The sequence below is a fragment of the Euprymna scolopes genome, chromosome 13, assembly GCF_053919585.1.
Source record: "Euprymna scolopes isolate OS-2025 chromosome 13, ASM5391958v1, whole genome shotgun sequence".
Lineage (NCBI taxonomy): Eukaryota > Metazoa > Mollusca > Cephalopoda > Sepiida > Sepiolidae > Euprymna > Euprymna scolopes.
Genome location: NC_136494.1, coordinates 4,409,919 through 4,430,374, shown reverse-complemented (window position 1 = coordinate 4,430,374; position 20,456 = coordinate 4,409,919). Strand labels below are relative to the sequence as shown.

The 20,456-nt window shown below is 33.6% G+C and overlaps 2 protein-coding genes across 2 annotated transcripts in view; one reads left to right on the top strand and one right to left on the bottom strand.

Moving 5' to 3' along the window:
* Positions 1 to 20,020, top strand: part of LOC145291922 (SKA complex subunit 1-like) — a 90,667-nt gene extending 70,647 nt beyond the window's left edge. The window contains exon 6 of the mRNA XM_080137772.1: positions 19,886 to 20,020. The gene's annotated coding sequence lies outside the window, so the exon portion shown is untranslated. The remainder of the gene's footprint in view (positions 1 to 19,885) is intronic.
* Positions 1 to 20,456, bottom strand: part of LOC145291920 (E3 ubiquitin-protein ligase LRSAM1-like) — a 56,985-nt gene that overhangs the window by 18,673 nt on the left and 17,856 nt on the right. The window contains exons 8-11 of the mRNA XM_080137769.1: positions 19,676 to 19,772; positions 11,923 to 11,993; positions 10,045 to 10,144; positions 4,137 to 4,224 (exon numbers count right to left, since the gene is read on the bottom strand). Coding sequence (XP_079993895.1) covers positions 4,137 to 4,224; positions 10,045 to 10,144; positions 11,923 to 11,993; positions 19,676 to 19,772 — 356 coding nt within the window. The remainder of the gene's footprint in view (positions 1 to 4,136; positions 4,225 to 10,044; positions 10,145 to 11,922; positions 11,994 to 19,675; positions 19,773 to 20,456) is intronic.

Genomic DNA, 20,456 nt, shown 5'->3' with positions numbered 1-20,456 from the left:
AGGTTTCCAAGACAGTTTTGAACTTTGTCACTTCAAACAAGACATACTACCACTCAAACGTAAGTGGCCACTGTAGATAAAGTAGAGAAGTGCAGCAAGATTGTTGTTCACATTACATTTAAATTTCTTTTGTTGATACAGTTGAGGAAATAGAGCAAAAACAGAAAATGTGGTTAAAAAATGCAAAAAAAAAAAAAAAATAAAAATAAAAATAACTGGTTTAAAAAGTTAAAAACTGTGGTTTAAATATTAAAAAAGCTGTGGTTAAAAATGTAGGAAAAAATGTTAAAAAATGTGGTAATTTTTTTTTTTTTTTAATAAAAAAAACAAAAAAACAAAAAAAAACACGGTATAAACAAAAATGAACATAAAAGATTCCTAAGCATTGCCAGGTCGATTAAACTAGTTAGAAATAAAACAATAGAAAGGCAATGCTAATTGAAGTGTTTGAAGCAAACTATTTGTAAAGTGAAAACAATTACACAAAACAATTTGCAATTGTAACGACGGCTTTTAGTTAAACGATCAATCAATTTAAACTATTTCAATGCACAAACAACAAAAAAAAGAAACACTGAATGCTTCCAAACTGGTTTCTTATGTGTCCAATTCTTATTGCTCTTTGTGCATCTTTGAAGGACATAAAATATACAAAAGTATTTTCTCACTTTTTTTTTTTTTTTTACACAGTCCTTTGCATTATTGTTGTACTCTGAAAGATCTTTCAAGCAGCACTGGTTGTTAAGGTGAGGGTAGATGAGGCGGTATTCCATTCACAGACGGTTGGACCGGTTTTGTAGTCCCATCTAGACATTGCATATTTTAATTACCTCATTTCTCTTCTTGGGCAATTGAACATTTCCACGGGATACAGGGTGCTTCTGAACCAGGGAGGAGAACCTCAGAAGCAAAATTCCCATATTAGTTAGATCGGGGCCATTCTCTAGCAGTGTGGTTCACAGTATCAAAAAACTGTTGGACTGAAAACGTGCCTTCAATAAGTTTCCAGACTTTTTTGTACAGGAAGTTCAAATTGTTGTAAACGCTTGAAAATTCCGTATGTTATTGCTATATATCTTATGAGATGACTCGCCAATTTTTATGATTTCGGGTTCAAATGACAGCAGGAATTGGAATACACGGATTCTCACAACTGGTGAATTCAAAAAACGCAATCTGGACATGAAAACACTTAAGAATGATATGCAATAAAATTCTGTTGTAAACTTGGAAAAAATACCACAAATATATGGAATGCTTCAGACTGCTTTTGGATTATCTTACACGAATCGAGCATCAGTTTGGAGTGGCATAACAGAGTCAAGGAAGGCAGGGAGTCTGAAGGATAATGAGGTGTGGGAGGAGTAAGGAAGTCAGAACACCAGAGTTGATTGGTCAAATAAAGAATTTCATGGATAAGGACAATCGTGTGCGTCTATAGAGACAATAAGTGCACAGTTTTATGACAGCGTGAGAACTGTACACTGAATTATTTGCGAGGAACTGAAGTTGTGGATGATTTTTTTTTTTTTTTTTTTTTTTTACATAGGAGTAACCACTGATCAAAGCCTGGAGGCCACTCAAGGATAAGGGTTAACGAGTGTACAGTAGTCAATGGGATAATATCGTAGTAATTGTTGGTAGTGGAAATTTGGTAAATTGGATTACTTAGGGACGGTTCATAAAGAAGTTGTTCATGTTGGACTTGAAGACAACCATATTGTAGTCAGCTTGAAAGTTGGGAGACAGAACAGAGTTTCACGGTGTGCAGTTCTGAGAAAGAAGCTTTTTTTCATGGAATCTACGTTTAAGTTTAGGCATAGATAAAAAGTTGGGGAAATTATTGATAGTAATTTAAAATAGATGAAATTTTTTTTTATGAAAGTTTGGCAAGGGGAAAACCATAGATTGGAGCACAGACGAGCACTTGCCATGAAAATAATGATAAATCAGAGGCAAGCTCGCAATGTCTCTTCTGTGGGAAAGAGGTTGCAGGAAAGAGAAAAGGGCATCCCCCACTAGACTACGAAGTCTATTTTGAACTGTCAAGGCAGGATAAGTGCTTCTAACAACTCCTGCCCAGATGTGGTAACAGTACTCCATCGTTGGACGTACTTGGCTCTTATATATGAAGAGAATTGCATCAGTAGATAGATATCTACTGGATCGATAGAAGGATCCCACCATTTTTCCAGCGACCTTGGCAACGGATTTGATGTACGTGTTCCATTTTAGATCAGGAGAAAAGGTCAAACCCAGAAGCTTGTCAAAACAGAGCCTCCCTCAGAAAAAAGTCATTCATTTTAATTGATACCAGATGGGGATCAAAGCGTTGATGATGTAAAAATTAAAGCCTGGTTTTAAATCCATTAAAAGTAACCAGCCACTTCTTTCCCTATCGTACTACATGCTCAAGATCAGAGGAGAGAGAATCACAGATAACTTGGTCATTTACGGCCTTTGAAGTGTTGCCATACATGGTAGTGTCATTAGCATAAATGTCTACAAATGATCTTAGGATGTGATTTGGAAGATCATTGATGTCAATCAGAAAGAGTTGGGCCCAGGATGAACCCCTGAGGGACTCCAAAATTAATACTGTGAGCTTCTGATTTCTGTCCATCAACCACTACTCTTATGAACCTATCAGAGAAATGGTTTCATAATTGAGAAGACATTTCCAGCTATACTGTAGCTGGAGATCTTGTGAAGTAAACCTTTATGCCATACCCTATCAAAGGCGTTTGATATGTCAAGAGCAATTGCCCTAGAAAGGAAGCCTTTGTCTAGAATATTCGCTAATCCTATGAGATATGTTAGCACATCTGCTGTAGATTTAGCAGAACGGAAACCATATTGCATGTCACTAAGTTTATTTTTGCTGAGGTGGTTGACTACCTCTCTATTTAACACAGATTCCAGCAACTTAATCATGACACACAGGAGACTTATAGGTCTATACTGAAAGGGAGATGACTTATCACCTGAATTCGTAAATACGGGACATACTGACGAGGTTTTCTAGGGTGTTGGGAAGTATTTCTCCTTAAAACAACGCTTAAACAGCTTTGTAGGTATGGGAGCTAGTTCTGGTTGAAGCTTTTTGAGCACTATAATAGGAATGTCATTAGGGCCAGTTGCTTTACTGAAAATAAAGTTTTTGATTAGCTTGGCAACATCACGCACAGATATTTGTATGTTGCATAGCATGTTTTCAGATACAGGTGGATGTTTTCAAATACAGGAGGTCTTGATTGCATAGGATAGAATTAGCTGCAAAGAGTTTGGCTTTGTCTAATTCTGACGAAATTACCTCAGGTCCATTGATGATGGATGACGCTTCTGTTCAGGACCGTTTGTTATTTGCCAAGACTGGTGGGAACCCACTGCTCAGCTACTTTGGACTTAACAGACTGAGCATACAACTCTCACGTTCTTTATTACTCTTTTACAGTGGTTGCTGGCAATCTTGAAAGCGGTTTTAGTTTCAGTACATCTATTACGTTGGAAGCAATGAAAAAAGTGATTTCTGTGCGCGATGGTAGCAGCACATTCTGCTGGCTGTTAGATTTTTGCTGGAATCTTTTTGAGAGTAATGATGTGGTCTAAACTTACAATTAAACATTTGCGCACAGTTTGTCCCAAGGATGCTCCATCCTTGTCACAGACTGCTTGACCAAGATGGGCATCAAAACAGTTCCTCCCCCTCCTTATAATCCAAACCTTGCTCCCTGTGACTTTTTGGTTATTTCCTAAGCTTAAGGAAAACTTTAGAGGCTGTCATTATGAAACAACTGAGGAAATGAATGAGGCTGGGACGAGGGTCATTGACACGCTCACACAAGAGGACTTCAATGGGGCCTTCCAGAAGTTGTTGGAATGGTACAACAAGTAATTGATTGCAGCCAAAGGAGATTACTTTGAAGGAGACTAGAGTTTTATGTGTGTGCTATCAATGAAAGTGTCCATATGAAAAAGTCTGGAAATTTATTGAAGGCACCACAATTTTTCTTAATTTCATTTAAGAAAATAAGACAAAGAGGAAAACGGACAAAACAAAAGTTAAAGTAAAAACAAAACACAGATTTAATATGAACAACTGGACGTACTAACAAATCAGAAAATGAGAAGCTAACCTCTTGCGTAAGGACACCAAACATTTCATTCTGTTCTGCTGTTTTCAATTGAAGTAAACTATGCAATTCTGAACTTGTGTCACGTTCTCTGAAAAAAGAAAAAAAATACACAAAATCAAGAAACAAAGACACGCACAAAAAACAAAATCATTAAATATTCATTGCATAGATTTGAAAAAAAAAAAAATGATTAAAAGTTAATTTTTGACACTATCAATATAATTTATTTAACTCTTCCAACTATATGCAGCCAATATGTCAGCAGCATAGCTAAAAAGATGACTTTTCAGCTTTTCTGATAATACTTTATCAAATAATTTTGTAAATCGCCTATCATCATTTTTTGGATAATTATTGCTTAATTGGGTTAGAGTTTGAAGGGTTAAACACTTATAAACTCCAAAACTATAAACTAGAAGTGCACTTAATTTAGCATGTAGAGCCTTTTCAGTACCAGTTGTAAAAAAAAAAAAAAAATGAATATACTTTATAATGCTTAAATATTTGTTTTTTGAATTATCTATAAAGTTATCTTGTCTGATTTTAAAGTCAGACCCAAATCGCATTTAAACCGGCAAATAAAACTTTTGTATTATTTCAGACTACTGTTATCATCTTTAGTGTTATTTTCACTAAAATTTTGGCCGATGTATCTCCGACCTTCTTTAGGTATATCTTGTTGAATTCTGGAATCTTTCTGTCGAATTTGGAACCTACATGGAATTACGTGGGGTATTTTCTCAATATCAAAGATAATAGAGTGTTAAGCCATTGTTGAGATGATTTATTCCCTGTTGACTGAAGTACAGCTTTGGTAATGTGCAGTTCTAGGAGGTTCACCATCCAAGGCTTTACTTTCACCCTTTGAGAAGAGGTTAGTTTGTTGCATATTTTGCAAGCCATAGTTCTCTTCCTTTAGGCTGCTGGCTCTTCAAATCCCACTTTTCGATCCTTGTGTCACATCATTATGCTATGATAGGGAGATAAGTATTTTTTTCATGTGTATCTTGTGGGAACTTGTGAATCTGTACAGAATTTCTAACAGAACCTTTTATTTAATCTAGGGGAGGATAGCTGGCCTTCGTTCTATTAGCCATGACTTGGTAAAAAGTCTTCATTCATAATCATTACTAGAATTGCCGCAATTAAGTAGATATCATTGTTTTACTTGAAATTCAATCTTTTGATTTTCGAATGTCACTCTTATAACGAAGAAGCACCACACATAATGCAAATACTTTACTTTGATTTAGCGTTATTAAGGAAAGGACAAACAGAATGATGTTGTGGACTAAAACCTGCTTAAAAAAAACATTTAGTGCATTGTAATCTATATATCTATAAAAGTGAACGTGTCTGTCTGTCTGTCTGTCTGTCTGTGTACATTTCCCTACGCAATAACTCTGTCAATTTTTAGTCTATAGACTCGAAATTTGAAATACCGGGTACTGAGATTTGGGAAAATCGATGTGACGGGTGTCAGCCAGAAATTTGGCTGTTAAGGGGTCAAATTTCAACGATTTGACCTTTAAGAACTCTACCAAACTCCTCCGACAATTTTGGGTCTAGACACTTGAAATTTTAGATTTAGGTTCCTTGAACATGGATCTAACTTAATAAAGTGATTTGAGCCCGAAACAATAAATTTTAAGGGGTCATAATAGGGGTCAAAGTTTTAAAAAATTAACCATTTTTTTTTGTTTTTTTGCTTTTTTTGCACAGCATACACCTCCAAACACCCGAGCAACGCTGGGCACCCCTGCTAGTTATATATAATTTAATTTCAAATACATGCATTTAAAATAAAAAAAAAACTATTCCATGTAATGTTCAAATTGGTAAAAAAAAATTAAAATTTACAAAATTGATTGAGTAGAAAAAGAATTAGAAATAAAAATAAAATTTATCAAACTATACAGTTTTATTGTAATTATTAATGAGTTTTTTAAATCCAGGGGAGGTAACTGCAGTTTATGATTTTGACAAAATATTAAAATCCACGCTTTTAAAATCTATATATATAAAAGCAAAAATATGTATGTATGTATGTATGTATGCTTTTCCTTGATGTCCACAAAAGGCTTCTTTCAGAGAAGCGCTTGCTCGGTTCAAAACTTCTTAAACTTTTTATATCATCTATAAATTGTAATATCTCAGAGTTATCCACGGAACTCGCCTGTCTATTTAATTTTATTGACTTTCAAACGTTAATTATTCGACATTTCCCGCATCGGCACGCGTTACATTCGGTTTTCGGTATAAAAAAAAGCGAAACTCGACTCTAATCACAGGCCGAAAGCCAGTTGTCTCAAGAGAGCTAAGTAACGTTTGTTCAATGTCGATTTCGTCATATCAGACTGTAGCTTTCATTTCGCTCCTCCTAATAAACAGGGAGCGGGTTTTTAAAAACAAGCAAACCAATTTATTCACCTCATTCAAAACTGTCCCGCACAAAATCGTAACTGCTGAATACCTATGGCCGTCACGTCAATCCAAAACGCGCACCTGTTTTTTTTAATACTTTACTATTTTCCAACTGCGCGTTGTGAAGGCTTCGTTTTCTTTCACGAGCACCTGTTTTTTTTTCACATACCCCGAAAAACACCCGGGCAACGCCGGGTACCCCTCGCTAGTCTATAAATATAAAAGCGAAAATGTATGTATGTATGTTCGCTTTTCCTCGATGTCCACGAAAGGCTTCTTTCAAACAAGCGCTTGCTCGCTTCACAACTTTTTAAAACTTTTCATATCATCTATAAATTGTAATATCTACGAATTATCCACGGAGCTCGCCTCTCTACTTAATTTTATTCACTTTCAAACCTTAATTATTCTACATTTCCCGCATCGGCACACGTTATATTCGCTTTTCGGTATAAAAAAAAGCGAAACTCGACTCTAATCACAGGCCCAGAGCAAGTTTGTTCAATGTCGACTTCGTCATATCGAGACGAGGGAGCGGCTTTTTAAAAACAAACAAACCCATTTATTCAAAACTGTCCCGCACAAAATAATTGCTGAATACCTATCGCCGTCACGTCAATCAAAAACGCGCACCTGTTTGTTTTCAAACACTTTACTATTTTCCAACTGCGCGTCGTCAACGCTTCGGGTTTTTTTCACATACCCCGAAAAACACCCGGCAACGCCGGGTACCCCTCGCTAGTCTATATATAAAAGCGAAAATGTATGTGTGTATGTTTGTGTGTCTGCTAAAAACTTTCGACAGACAACAAAAATTCACAAACTCGGTATCATATCGAAGCCGCATCATTCGCTTGAAAAATATCGAAAAATTGGCCAAAAACGTTCATTTTTTCACCCCGAAATTGACAATTTTCGACAGGGGGGGGGGGGTCAACAAAACCGTTCTTCTTGTGACGACGAGCGGTTCTACACATGCGCCAGATGACGTCATGACCTGATTTACTTTAAATAGTTGAAAAACTGAACAAATTTCATGTACGTCACGTTAGCTCAGTTGATTAGCGCGTTGGTTCATTATCTAAATGTTTTGTGTTCGAATCGTGGTGTGAGATGTCTTTTTTTTCTTTTTTTTTTCCGATTTTTTAAATTTAAATATCGAACCAGTGTTATTTAAGCCATTTTTCACGTAACGTTCGTTTTTCTGTTTTTTTGTTTTTTTTACTTCGCTTATCCACCCCCGACCACACACCCCAAAACACCCGGGTACCCACCGATTTTTAAAATTTTAATATCGAAAACAGGCTTATTTAAGCCATTTTTCACGTGTTCGTTTTTCTGTTTTCATCGTTCGTTTGCCTTACGTTAGTTTTTTTTGTGTTTTTTTTTTTCAATATTTTGATTACCCCCCCCCCCCCGCCGCTTAATTAAAACGTTGTTTTCTTTTTTTACTTCGCTTATAACAAACAACCTGGTCATTGACGTCGTCGTCGTAACGCTCGACGACTTCCAGGCGTTCACCTGTCAATTTCGTTTTTACTTAAATAAATTCAAACATCTTTCAGTAACTCATTCTGGCTGGCTGATTTTATTTTCAAACTTCGCCTCAGGGCTTCGGGTTCGATCCTAACCCCCCCCCCCTCCGGGTTCTTTTTTATTTAACACCACACACACCTCCAAACACCCGGGCAACGCCGGGTACCCCCGCTAGCCTATATATATATATAAATAAAATGAACTCATTTTTTCCTGTCGGATTTTGACCTTAATAGGATTAAAAATCAAGATATTTCATGCAAATATAATATGCACAAACGGCAGAACAATATCTGAGGTGTGTTATAGGCTTATTATTTCTCAAATTCCTCGATAATCTTAGATTTCTATACTTTTTCTGCTGAGAAGTCACGGCCAAAATCGGTTAAGATCAATGGAAGTGGTAAAATATTTTCTCTCTAATAAATTCCTCCTCCCCCTGCCAGCACTTAACACCATTTGGGGATCGTTCACAAGGAACAGTTGAGAAGAGAACACCGGTTTGGCTTCGTAGTTCTTTCATGTGAAGTTATTTAAAATCACTAAACTAAGCTGCAGTGCTCTGTGGCGTAGTGGTTAGCGTGCTGGACAATTCACATTATATTTTCACGTTCGCGCCGACCTACCGTAGTCGTTTTTTTTTTTTTTTTTTTTTCACACTTTATTTTCCGGGTTTGATCCTTCCTACTTACCTACCATAACATTTTTAACCCCCCCCCCCGGTCCCGGAAACAAACACTCGGGCAACGCCGGGTACCCCCGCTAGTATATATATAAAAGCGAAAATGTGTATGTATGTATGTGTGTTTGTATGTCTCGCAAAAACTTTCGACACGGGTCACGAATTTTCACGAGATCGGTATCATTTTAAACTTCCAACCTTCGTCCGACAAATATTGAAAAATTGGGCAAAAACATTAATTTCTTCACCCTAAAATCATCAGTTTTCAACAGGGAGGGGTCAGCAAAAACCGTCCACTCATGAAAAGTTTGCTTCTATGCATGCGTCATACGACGGCAGAACATGATTTACTTTAAATATTTGAAAAACCAACACAATTTCGTCAACGTCGTCTTAGCTCAGTTGCTTCGAGTGTGGCCTCATTATCTAAAGGTTTTGGGTTTGAATCGTGGTGTGAGATGTCTTTCTTTTATTTTTCGATTTTTTAAATTTTAATATTGAAACAGGGTTATTCAAGCCATTTTTCACGTGTTTTTTTTTTTGGGGGGGGGTTATTTTTCAGATTTTTTAACAAAGTTTTAATGTTCGTTTTTCTGTTTTGTGTTTACTTTTTTTGTTTTTCCCATTTTTACATTTAACATCGGCCGTTTGCCTTATGTTAGTTTTTTTTGTGTTTTTTTTTTAATATTTACTTCGCTTATTTTTATGATTTGACAACCACCCACCCCCGCCCGAGCACACACACCTCAAAACACTTGGGCAACGCCTGATACCCCCTGCTAGTAGAAAATAAATCACTAATATCTGTTTTTCTTGTCAAAAAAAAAAAAAAAAAAAAAAAAGTTATAAATCTTTTAGATCATTTTTTTTTTTTTGTAACATTTTGAATTTTTACTAATTTTGCCATGGCATGTAAGTACATATCGTTTTTACTTCAAATGCATTTTTTAAATTGAATTATATTGCAGAAGCACCAGACATTTTTATAAAAATCATTTTTAGCCACTTGTACACTTATTGAACCGTGCTATTTTTAAATAGTTTTTTTCAAGTTAAATTAAAGTTTTACAATATCTTTTTATTAAATTGTTAGGTGAAAGTACAGAACGGTTACAAAATACTCCCCATGTTAAGAATGGCTTTCTAAATAAAATTTTAACATGGTTCAATAAGTCCATAAGTACCTATTTTTCATTCAATATGATGAATTTATTTGATGCTGAAGATTTTCTCTTCATTAGTGTTTAGTCTCAAAATAACACTTACTTTTCAAGTGCGTGCTTGGCGGCATATTTCTTTTCAGCATCGTGTTTGAGCCTGCAATGCTCCAAATATGCAGAACTGTTAAGAATTTCTTCCATTCGAACTTTTGAAAAATAGAAAAAAAAATAATTAGTTAAAAGGTTCCAAATTAAGATTATTGCTTTTTTTTTATTAATGATTAATTAATTAATAAAAACAAGCACTTATCAAGACCAAAAGCTAATCGAGGATTAATAAAATGGTCAGTTTAATGATGACCAATATTATGAGAGGATTGAAAATGGAATGAACAAATTTTGATGACTTATCAGCAAAGAGATTTGTTGAGATTTGAAGATAATGTATTACAAAAAAAAAAAAAAAAAAAACATGAATAGGAAAGTTTAAAAATCAGAATTCTTATAGGTAATCTGTTACATAACATCCCTATAACAATGACCTTATACCATATTAATTTTGAACTAGCTGGACTTGTGGAAATTCCACAGTGAACTCTTTCATATGTAATATATTGGTGTTGGCATTCTGTAGATGTTTGGCATAAATGGAGATACCCTGATATTATTATAGATCTTTTGTCAAAACTGCAAAAATATTCCTCCAAGCTAGCAGGGATGCCCAGTATAGCCCGGTCATAAAATATGCTTAAATATGATATTTTAATTTATACAGGTTTTGTATATAATATTATAGAGTCAATTTTCTTTAGATTCTTATATATTAGAAAGTTGTGATTTCAAAAATAAAAAAAATATATCCATATTACTTAGGTGCATCAGTTTGAATCAAAACTGAAACCAAAACTTATAAAAAAAAAAAAAGCACACAGACATATAAAGATATATCTATAATACAAAGCTGAATGTCTGTGTGTGTGTCTGGTCACGAATAGGCTCCTATATGGTTGACTATTATAGAAAACTGATCACATATAATAATAGATGTATTGAGACACAGGAATGGGTATGTTTGATCTGGCATAATGATGATTCATTAAAATTGTGGGGTCTGCGTATGCATCTGGTCCACAAAGTATGGAAATAAAAAATTAAAAAAAAAAAAGTTTACAAGTGTTTTTGATATAGATGTACATAATACTTTGATAAGTATGTTTTAACTTAAATAGGGATGGTATAATAAAATTGTGGGGTCTGCTTTCGCGCCTGGCCTCCATAGAATGGAAACAGGCACAAACTTTAAGAAAGACTTTTCATATCTATCTGCGTAAGTATACTTTGATAATTATGTTTCAGTTTGAAGAAATATGGTATAATAAAATTATGGGGTGTTCGTTCGCACCTAATCTTAAATATGTCACAAAGTTTAACAAGGTTTTTTAATATAGATCCACAGAATATTGTGATAAGTGTTTCAGTGTGAACAGGTATGGTATAATAAATTATGGGGTTTATCTATTTTATTTTTACTTTTATCATATTTTGCTTTGGTTTTGATACCCCCAAATTCGATAGTATGATAGGTTATGATAGGTTATGAAAAGGAAGGGTTGTAAAGAGATAGCTCTTCCTTTTCATAACCTATCATACTTTCATAAATCAGAGTCCATTTTCTGTAGGCTGTTTTTGAACCCAGTCAACGATGGGTACTTTTGCTAGTATATATAACTTGAGTTCCTTCAGCTATATTCGAAACTGAAACTTGTGAAAAATTCTTGGTAAAATTTATAAAAAAATACATGACTTGCCATCAGCTATGATCGAATCCGAAACCAAAACTTATGAAGAATTCTTGGTAAAATTATTTATTACAAGAAATGGAAGGTCATAGCAATTAAACAACACAATTTGACACACAAGATAGCTATTGTTTTAATAAAGAAATTAAAAAAAAAATATATATATTTGAAGCAATTACACTTACCCAAAACTTCCTTACGTCGAAGATTAGCAATTTCTTCATATTTAACTACATAATACTGATCCTGTTCATTTCTGTAAAAAAAAAAATAAATAAATAAAAAAAAAAAATAAATAAAAAATAAAAAAAATAAATAAAAAAAATAAATAAATAAAAAAATAAATAAATAAAAAAAATAAAATAAATAAAATAAAAAAAATAAAAAAATAAATAAAAAAAAATATAAAAAAAATAAATAAATAAAAAATAAATAAATAAATAAAATAAAAATAAAAAAATATTGATTGTTAAATAAAAAGTAAGTATTTGAAAATCGAAAAATTGTTAAAAATTATTTTAGTAACTCAAATAGAAAATAAAATAAAAACTTTTACTAAATGCTGATTATGGCATATCAGCCCCCGTTTTGGTTTATTTAACATCGACTTCACTTATTCTGGTAAAAAGTTTTTTGTTTGAGGTTCGTATTATTATTATTCAGTTTTGGTATTTCACATGCTGCAGGGGTCCTGGACTCTATGATAAGCAACACTAGGCAACGTCTCACGCCTTCTCTCTGTGTGGTTCAATCAGGTTAGCGTTGATACCAGTCAAGTTGCAAGTAGTTAAATCACTTTGTACTCAAGCTTTTCCTTGGTTTCCTCTCCACCTTCGTGATATCTGGGATATCCATGTTGGAATATTTTTGGTATAATGAAGAGGGTAGATATTTACATGCTGCCCACCTTAGCATAATGTGACACAAGGTCAGGAAAGTGGGGATGTCAAGCAAGTTTCCGTAAAGGAAGGGCACTCTTGCCTAACAAAAATTACCTGGGCATTCCTTAGTTGGGGTGCCTCAGGCAGCAAGTGATAAACTAACCCCACCTGAAGAAACAAAAAGTGGGGGTATACATCAGTCTGACTCTCAAGCGTAAATAACATCAAGAGATATATTCTCCCGGTCTTTAAACGTTGCCCAGTTGTAAAAAGAGAAAAAAAAAAAACGGGACTTGGGTGCCATGAGCCAGAAGCGAAAGTGAAACCAAAATTTTGTAAGCAAAAAAAAAGAGAAAAGAAAACGAGAGAAAAAAATGAAAAAAAAGAAAATGCTGCGTGATGGACACGAACTTGCATTAATTAAGGTTGCAAGTGAATGCATTATCGATTGGGCCACGACAACACAGATGTTATGATGCTGCAAATTTTTCTTTTTAAAACAAAAGAACGAAACAATCGTTCACACATGCGTGGTTTGTTGCTTGCAAACAGCGTGCAAAGCAAGATTTTTACCTGACCCCCCCCCTTCAAACAAAACATTTCTACACAAAATAATTGGTGATTTTTTCCAATTTTTCAATATTATGTGTCAAAGAGATCGCTCTTTCTGGCAGTAACGCGTTCGTGCTACTTTGATGCGGATGACAAAAGTTTTTAGCGGACATATGAACACACACGCAAACATTTGCACTTTATATAATAGAAGTAATAGTTCATTGTTATCTGTAAGGTGGGCTCCACAACACTTATTTTTATTATACACAACATTAGAAGGATTCTTCATACCAGATTTGGTGCAGTTCTTTACAATAGTTTAGAATCCATAAGTTTATACTATTATTGTTATTAGGATGAGCTTTATACTAGCAGGATCCATGGAAATTCCACTGGAATTTATCTATGACAATTGTTCCAAGAGTAAGGCCTCCTATTTTTAATTAATTTGAAAAATACTACTTTAAGGTAAAAAATGCCCAACTATAAGTGTTAGATGGATATATTCTGACTTAGAAAACAGCAAGTCTTTCCTCTTTGTTAGAAACATCACTCATGGAGTGTGAGGACTAAAGGATAAAATAAAGGAAGCGAGAATTACAAGGCTGCCAATAGTAAATTCTACTCAAGCTATTTTACCCTTTAGCACTCATATTCCATGAGCAATATTTCTGACAAAGGGGAAAGAATTGCTGTTTTATCTACAGCTATAGACTTTGATGCTCCAGCCAAAAAGACAACTGAGATGCTATTCATGGCCAAGTCTGACCGATGCCAACCTACTACTAGTTAGAAATAAGGGTCCAAAAGAAAACACAGCTCAATATTTAATGGAAACAAAATATATCAAAAGGGTAAAACAACTACAGCAAATAAAGAGAGTGATTGTACATCAGTCCGACGGCTAAGTGCGTATGACTCGTGTACAATTTGGTTTGAAGTAATATTTTTTAAATAAATCGACCGACAATAAATTCTATTTAATTCATAAAGGAGTTGGTTTTATTTAACTCCTTTAGAAATTAGATTTTTAAGTATCAGTTTGACAAAAAAATTCTTGCAGTTTCTAACTTTCAAATTCAGATGAACATATCTCGGCTAAGACAGAAATTTGAAATAAGCACCATCAGAATCAACACACTTTTACCAAGGCAAAGCAAGTGTATTTATGCCAGTAACGTAAAAATTTTGCATTCTAGTAGCAATGAAATTGCTGAAAGTGTTTTTGATATTGCTTAGGTTTTTTAAGCATTTCTCATGCAGAAAGTGGTCGAGATGCTTGAAAAAGTGGTAGTCTGTAGGTGAGAGGCCTGGAGAGTATGGCGAATGAGGCAGAGTTTCATAACCAATTCATTTAATTTGTTCAGGGTTGGTTTAGCAACGTGCAGTTAGGCATTGTCGTGGAGAAGAATTGGACATTTTCTGTTGACTAATGTTGGGTGTTGTCGAAGTTTCTAATGCATTTCATCCATTTGTTGACAGTATTTCTCTCCCATAATGGTTTTGCCTGCATTCAAAAAAACTAATGGATGAGATCGGTCACAGACCACCAAACAGTCAGCATTACCTTCTTTTGGTGCAACTCTGGCTTCAGGAAGTGTTGTGGAGTTTTGTCAGTGTCTAACAGCTGAGCATCGTCAGTTGTTGTAAAGAACCCACTTTTCATCGCAAGTCACAATCTGGTTGAGAAACGGGTTGTTCGTGTTGCGTAAAAGAAGGGAAGATGACACTTCATAACGGCATTTCTTTTGGTTATTGTTCAATTTGTGAGGTACCCATTATCAAGTTTCGTTTTTCCAATCTCTCAGGTGGTTCGAAATCATATGCATTACGTATAATTCAGAAGCAAGTTCTTAAACAGTAGTGCGTGGATTGGCTTCGACTAAGGCTCTTAATTGATCGTTGTCGATATCCGATGGCAGAGTTCTTAGCTCATCTTTTTCAAGACTTGCGCCACTGTCACAAAATTTCTTAAATCACCATTGTGCTGTGCATTCAGTAGTGGTTCCTGAGTCAAACACTTTGTTGATATCGCAAGCTGTTTCAGCAGCTTTTCAGCCTAGCTTGAAATAAAATAAAAAAAATTGTACTAATATGCTCCCCCCCTCATTGTATTCAATGTTCTGAAAAAAAAAACAAAAAAAAAACACATAATTGTTTTAAAACGATTGTAATTCAAATGATTAATTAGAGCAAAAAATGATATATAAAGTAAAAGGTATTATAATGAAAACTTATTTGAAAATACATAATTTGAAATGAAAATTTAAAATTCCGCAAGAACTTCCTTCTCAACCTAATACAACCACTGTCTGCAAAAAAAAAAAAACAAAAAAAAAAAACACTGTCTCACCCTGATCTCATCAAACAAGTCTTTCATGGCATTAACATTGTCATATGTTTGTTGCATGGCAGACAAAATTGTAACAGATATAAATGCCAAGTAATAATCGGTTCTAAGTGAGGGTTCAATCCTCAGTGTGGGCGATACTAAGAATACGATCATGTATTAGGATAGAATGAGAGCAATCTACCCCCTTTCGTGAAATAAATGATTCTACCCCCTTTCGTGAAATAAATGAATCTACCCCCTTTCGTTAAATAAATGAATCTACCCCCTTTTGTTAAATAAGTGATTCTACCCCCTTTCGTGAAATAAATGATTCTAACCCCTTTCGTGAAATAAATGATTCTAACCCCTTTCGTGAAATAAATGATTCTAACCCCTTTCGTGAAATAAATGATTCTAACCCCTTTTGTTAAATAAATGATTCTAACCCCTTTTGTTAAATAAATGATTCTAACCCCTTTCGTGAAATAAGTGATTCTAACCCCTTTCGTGAAATAAGTGATTCTACCCCCTTTCGTGAAATAAGTGATTCTACCCCCTTTCGTGAAATAAGTGATTCTACCCCCTTTCGTGAAATAAGTGATTCTACCCCCTTTCGTGAAATAAATGATTCTAACCCCTTTCGTGAAATAAATGATTCTAACCCCTTTCGTGAAATAAATGATTCTAACCCCTTTCGTGAAATAAATGATTCTAACCCCTTTTGTTAAATAAATGATTCTAACCCCTTTCGTGAAATAAATGATTCTAACCCCTTTTGTTAAATAAATGATTCTAACCCCTTTTGTTAAATAAATGATTCTAACCCCTTTTGTTAAATAAATGATTCTAACCCCTTTTGTTAAATAAATGATTCTAACCCCTTTTGTTAAATAAATGATTCTAACCCCTTTCGTGAAATAAATGATTCTAACCCCTTTCGTGAAATAAATGATTCTAACCCCTTTTGTTAAATAAATGATTCTAACCCCTTTCGTGAAATAAATGATTCTACCCCCTTTCGTGAAATAAGTGATTCTACCCCCTTTCGTGAAATAAGTGATTCTACCCCCTTTCGTGAAATAAATGATTCTAACCCCTTTCGTGAAATAAATGATTCTAACCCCTTTCGTGAAATAAATGATTCTAACCCCTTTCGTGAAATAAATGATTCTAACCCCTTTTGTTAAATAAATGATTCTAACCCCTTTTGTTAAATAAATGATTCTAACCCCTTTTGTTAAATAAATGATTCTAACCCCTTTCGTGAAATAAATGATTCTAACCCCTTTCGTGAAATAAATGATTCTAACCCCTTTCGTGAAATAAATGATTCTACCTCCTTTCGTGAAATAAATGATTCTAACCCCTTTTGTGAAATAAATGATTCTAACCCCTTTCGTGAAATAAATGATTCTACCCCCTTTCGTGAAATAAATGATTCTAACCCCTTTCGTGAAATAAATGATTCTACCTCCTTTCGTGAAATAAATGATTCTAACCCCTTTTGTGAAATAAATGATTCTAACCCCTTTCGTGAAATAAATGATTCTACCCCCTTTTGTTAAATAAATGATTCTAACCCCTTTCGTTAAATAAATGAATCTACCCCCTTTCATGAAATAAATGATTCCCCTTTCGTGAAATAAATGATTCTAACCCCTTTCGTGAAATAAATGATTCTAACCCCTTTTGTTAAATAAATGATTCTAACCCCTTTCGTGAAATAAATTTTCGTGAAATAAATGATTCTAACCCCTTTCGTGAAATAAATGATTCTAACCCCTTTCGTGAAATAAATGATTCTAACCCCTTTCGTGAAATAAATGATTCTAACCCCTTTTGTTAAATAAATGATTCTAACCCCTTTTGTTAAATAAATGATTCTAACCCCTTTTGTTAAATAAATGATTCTAACCCCTTTCGTGAAATAAATGATTCTAACCCCTTTTGTGAAATAAATGATTCTAACCCCTTTCGTGAAATAAATGATTCTACCCCCTTTTGTTAAATAAATGATTCTAACCCCTTTCGTTAAATAAATGAATCTACCCCCTTTCATGAAATAAATGATTCCCCTTTCGTGAAATAAATGATTCTAACCCCTTTCGTGAAATAAATGATTCTAACCCCTTTTGTTAAATAAATGATTCTAACCCCTTTCGTGAAATAAATTTTCGTGAAATAAATGATTCTAACCCCTTTCGTGAAATAAATGATTCTAACCCCTTTCGTGAAATAAATGATTCTAACCCCTTTCGTGAAATAAATGATTCTAACCCCTTTCGTGAAATAAATGATTCTAACCCCTTTTGTTAAATAAATGATTCTAACCCCTTTTGTTAAATAAATGATTCTAACCCCTTTTGTTAAATAAATGATTCTAACCCCTTTTGTTAAATAAATGATTCTAACCCCTTTTGTTAAATAAATGATTCTAACCCCTTTCGTGAAATAAATGATTCTAACCCCTTTCGTGAAATAAATGATTCTAACCCCTTTCGTGAAATAAATGATTCTAACCCCTTTCGTTAAATAAATGAATCTACCCCCTTTCATGAAATAAATGATTCCCCTTTCGTGAAATAAATGATTCTAACCCCTTTTGTTAAATAAATGATTCTAACCCCTTTCGTGAAATAAATGATTCTAACCCCTTTCGTGAAATAAATGATTCTAACCCCTTTCATGAAATAAATCATTCTAACCCCTTTCGTGAAATAAATGATTCTAACCCCTTTCGTGAAATAAATGATTCTACCCCCTTTCGTGAAATAAATGATTCTAACCCCTTTCGTGAAATAAATGATTCTACCCCCTTTCGTGAAATAAATGAATCTACCCCCTTATCCATCTTATGCGGAACAATGATTGTGCTATCATCAGAATTTTCTGATCAGTTTATGTAAATGCTGAAATGTGCCGAAATGAAAATCACAGCAGCCAACCTCATTTAAGAAAAAAAAAAAAAAAATTATTAAAATTTATTATTTTTATTTATTATTATTAAAAAAAATAAATATCTTGATTTGAACAGAAAAAATTCATAAAAGAAAAAAAAAAAATCATACAAAAAAATCTAAAAGAATTTTGTTTCCTATCAGTTGTTTGTTATTCAAAAAAATATTTATTCATGAAACTTACCTTACAATGATTGTTTTTTATTTTGTGATTTGAATTTTCTTGAAGTTTTATAAAAATTGTCCAATAATTATTTATTGTATTTTATTTATAACAACAAAAAGAATATTAATTTATTTATTGCGGACTATTATCCTCATCTTTTTTTTTCAGTTGTTGTTTCACGTTTCATCAGGTGGTAAAATGATGAGGACAATAGTCTGCAATAAATTAATATTTATCTCAAATTCCAATTAATTAAAAAGAATATTATTTTCATTTTTTTTTCAATTAATTTTTCATTGAATTATCTTCAAAATAAAAGAAATATTTTTTTTTATTGCAAAAATTGGCCAACGTTTTTTGATGGATGAACCTTGATAGAAAAACTAAGATATGGATTATTAGCGGGTGGATTCCAACAATGGCGTCACACATGCAGCCAGAGTGCAAAGTCTTGTTTTATTTTACTGTTTTATACTTATGAACCAGTGCACTCCCCCTTAACATTCACCAATGCACGGAAGACAATGATATGGCCAGAATGAGAAGAATTTGTTTTCATTTTTCTAATTCTTATGATTTTTTTTTTCATTTGCACAAAAAAAATAAAATCACAAAACTTTCATTTGGCACCTTCTGGCATTTTACATAAATTGTCCAGAAAATTCCACCAATAACATGGTCCTTATGCTGCATAGGAGTTTTAGCGAATTTGGAATAACCTCTTTCCCACTATTATAGCTCACCAGAAATGGTATATGCAAGGGTCTCATCTATGAGACTATTGTTTCGATATCTCTAGTTAGACTGTTTTTCTTTTGTTTTATTTTGCTTTTCTTATACTTGTGAACCAGTGCATGACATGGCCAGAACAAAAAGAGAAGAAATTCATGGTACACAATGTTGGGGTCAGTGATGTCAAGCGAGGTAGCACATGGGTCTCATATATGTATTATCCAATTTCCCCTTATTAAGCCGTGCATATAAAATGGCATAGTTTGAAATATTTGAAGATGCGACCGGAATGACAAGATTCCAAATAATACTAACCGTTCTCTTTCAATGGATTCCATCAGTTCTTCCTGTTTTCGAGCTTTGACATTCATTTCCATCAAATTATCAAGCAACTTGGAAGCACCGTCTTCAACTTTAGGACAAAATGAAAAAATACTTTTAACACAGATTGAAAGAATTAAAAAGAAAAAAATATTTCAAGAACATGAATTAATTTTTTTTTTTTTATTATGTTTTCATTTTTAGATTGTGTTTCATGCTCAGGTCAAACATTGTCTGTGCCAATTCCGTTAGAAGTTATAGAAGCAAATCTGGATATTGTCCAACTCACTGCCACATCTGGACCACTGTCTATCACTGACTGGCCCATGTTATGAAGAATGCAAGAAAAAGAACTTTTGAAGATTTATTGTAACAACGTAATTCAACGTTTTTATCTCCACAAAAATTGTAAATTTTTTATTTGAATAATTGAATTTGAATTATATTGTATCGTTCCATTTGAATAATTATATTGTACCATTCCACTGTTAAGTTTATTATTTTTTAAAAGAATAATATACACCAAATTATCAAGAAACTTGGAAGCATCATCTTCAACTTAAAAAAAGAACAAAAAACAAAACTTTTATTATTGATTAAAGTAGTAAAAAGAAAAAAGTTTGGAAAACAAAACTTTTTTTTTTAATGAGGTTTTCATTTTTAGATTGTAGCTGTTCTAGTACTATTTGCATTCTAAAATTTGTAGTTGTTTTTACCTCATTCTTTTATAAAAAAACTAGCCTGGGTGCCCAGCATTGCCCGGGTGTTTGGAGGT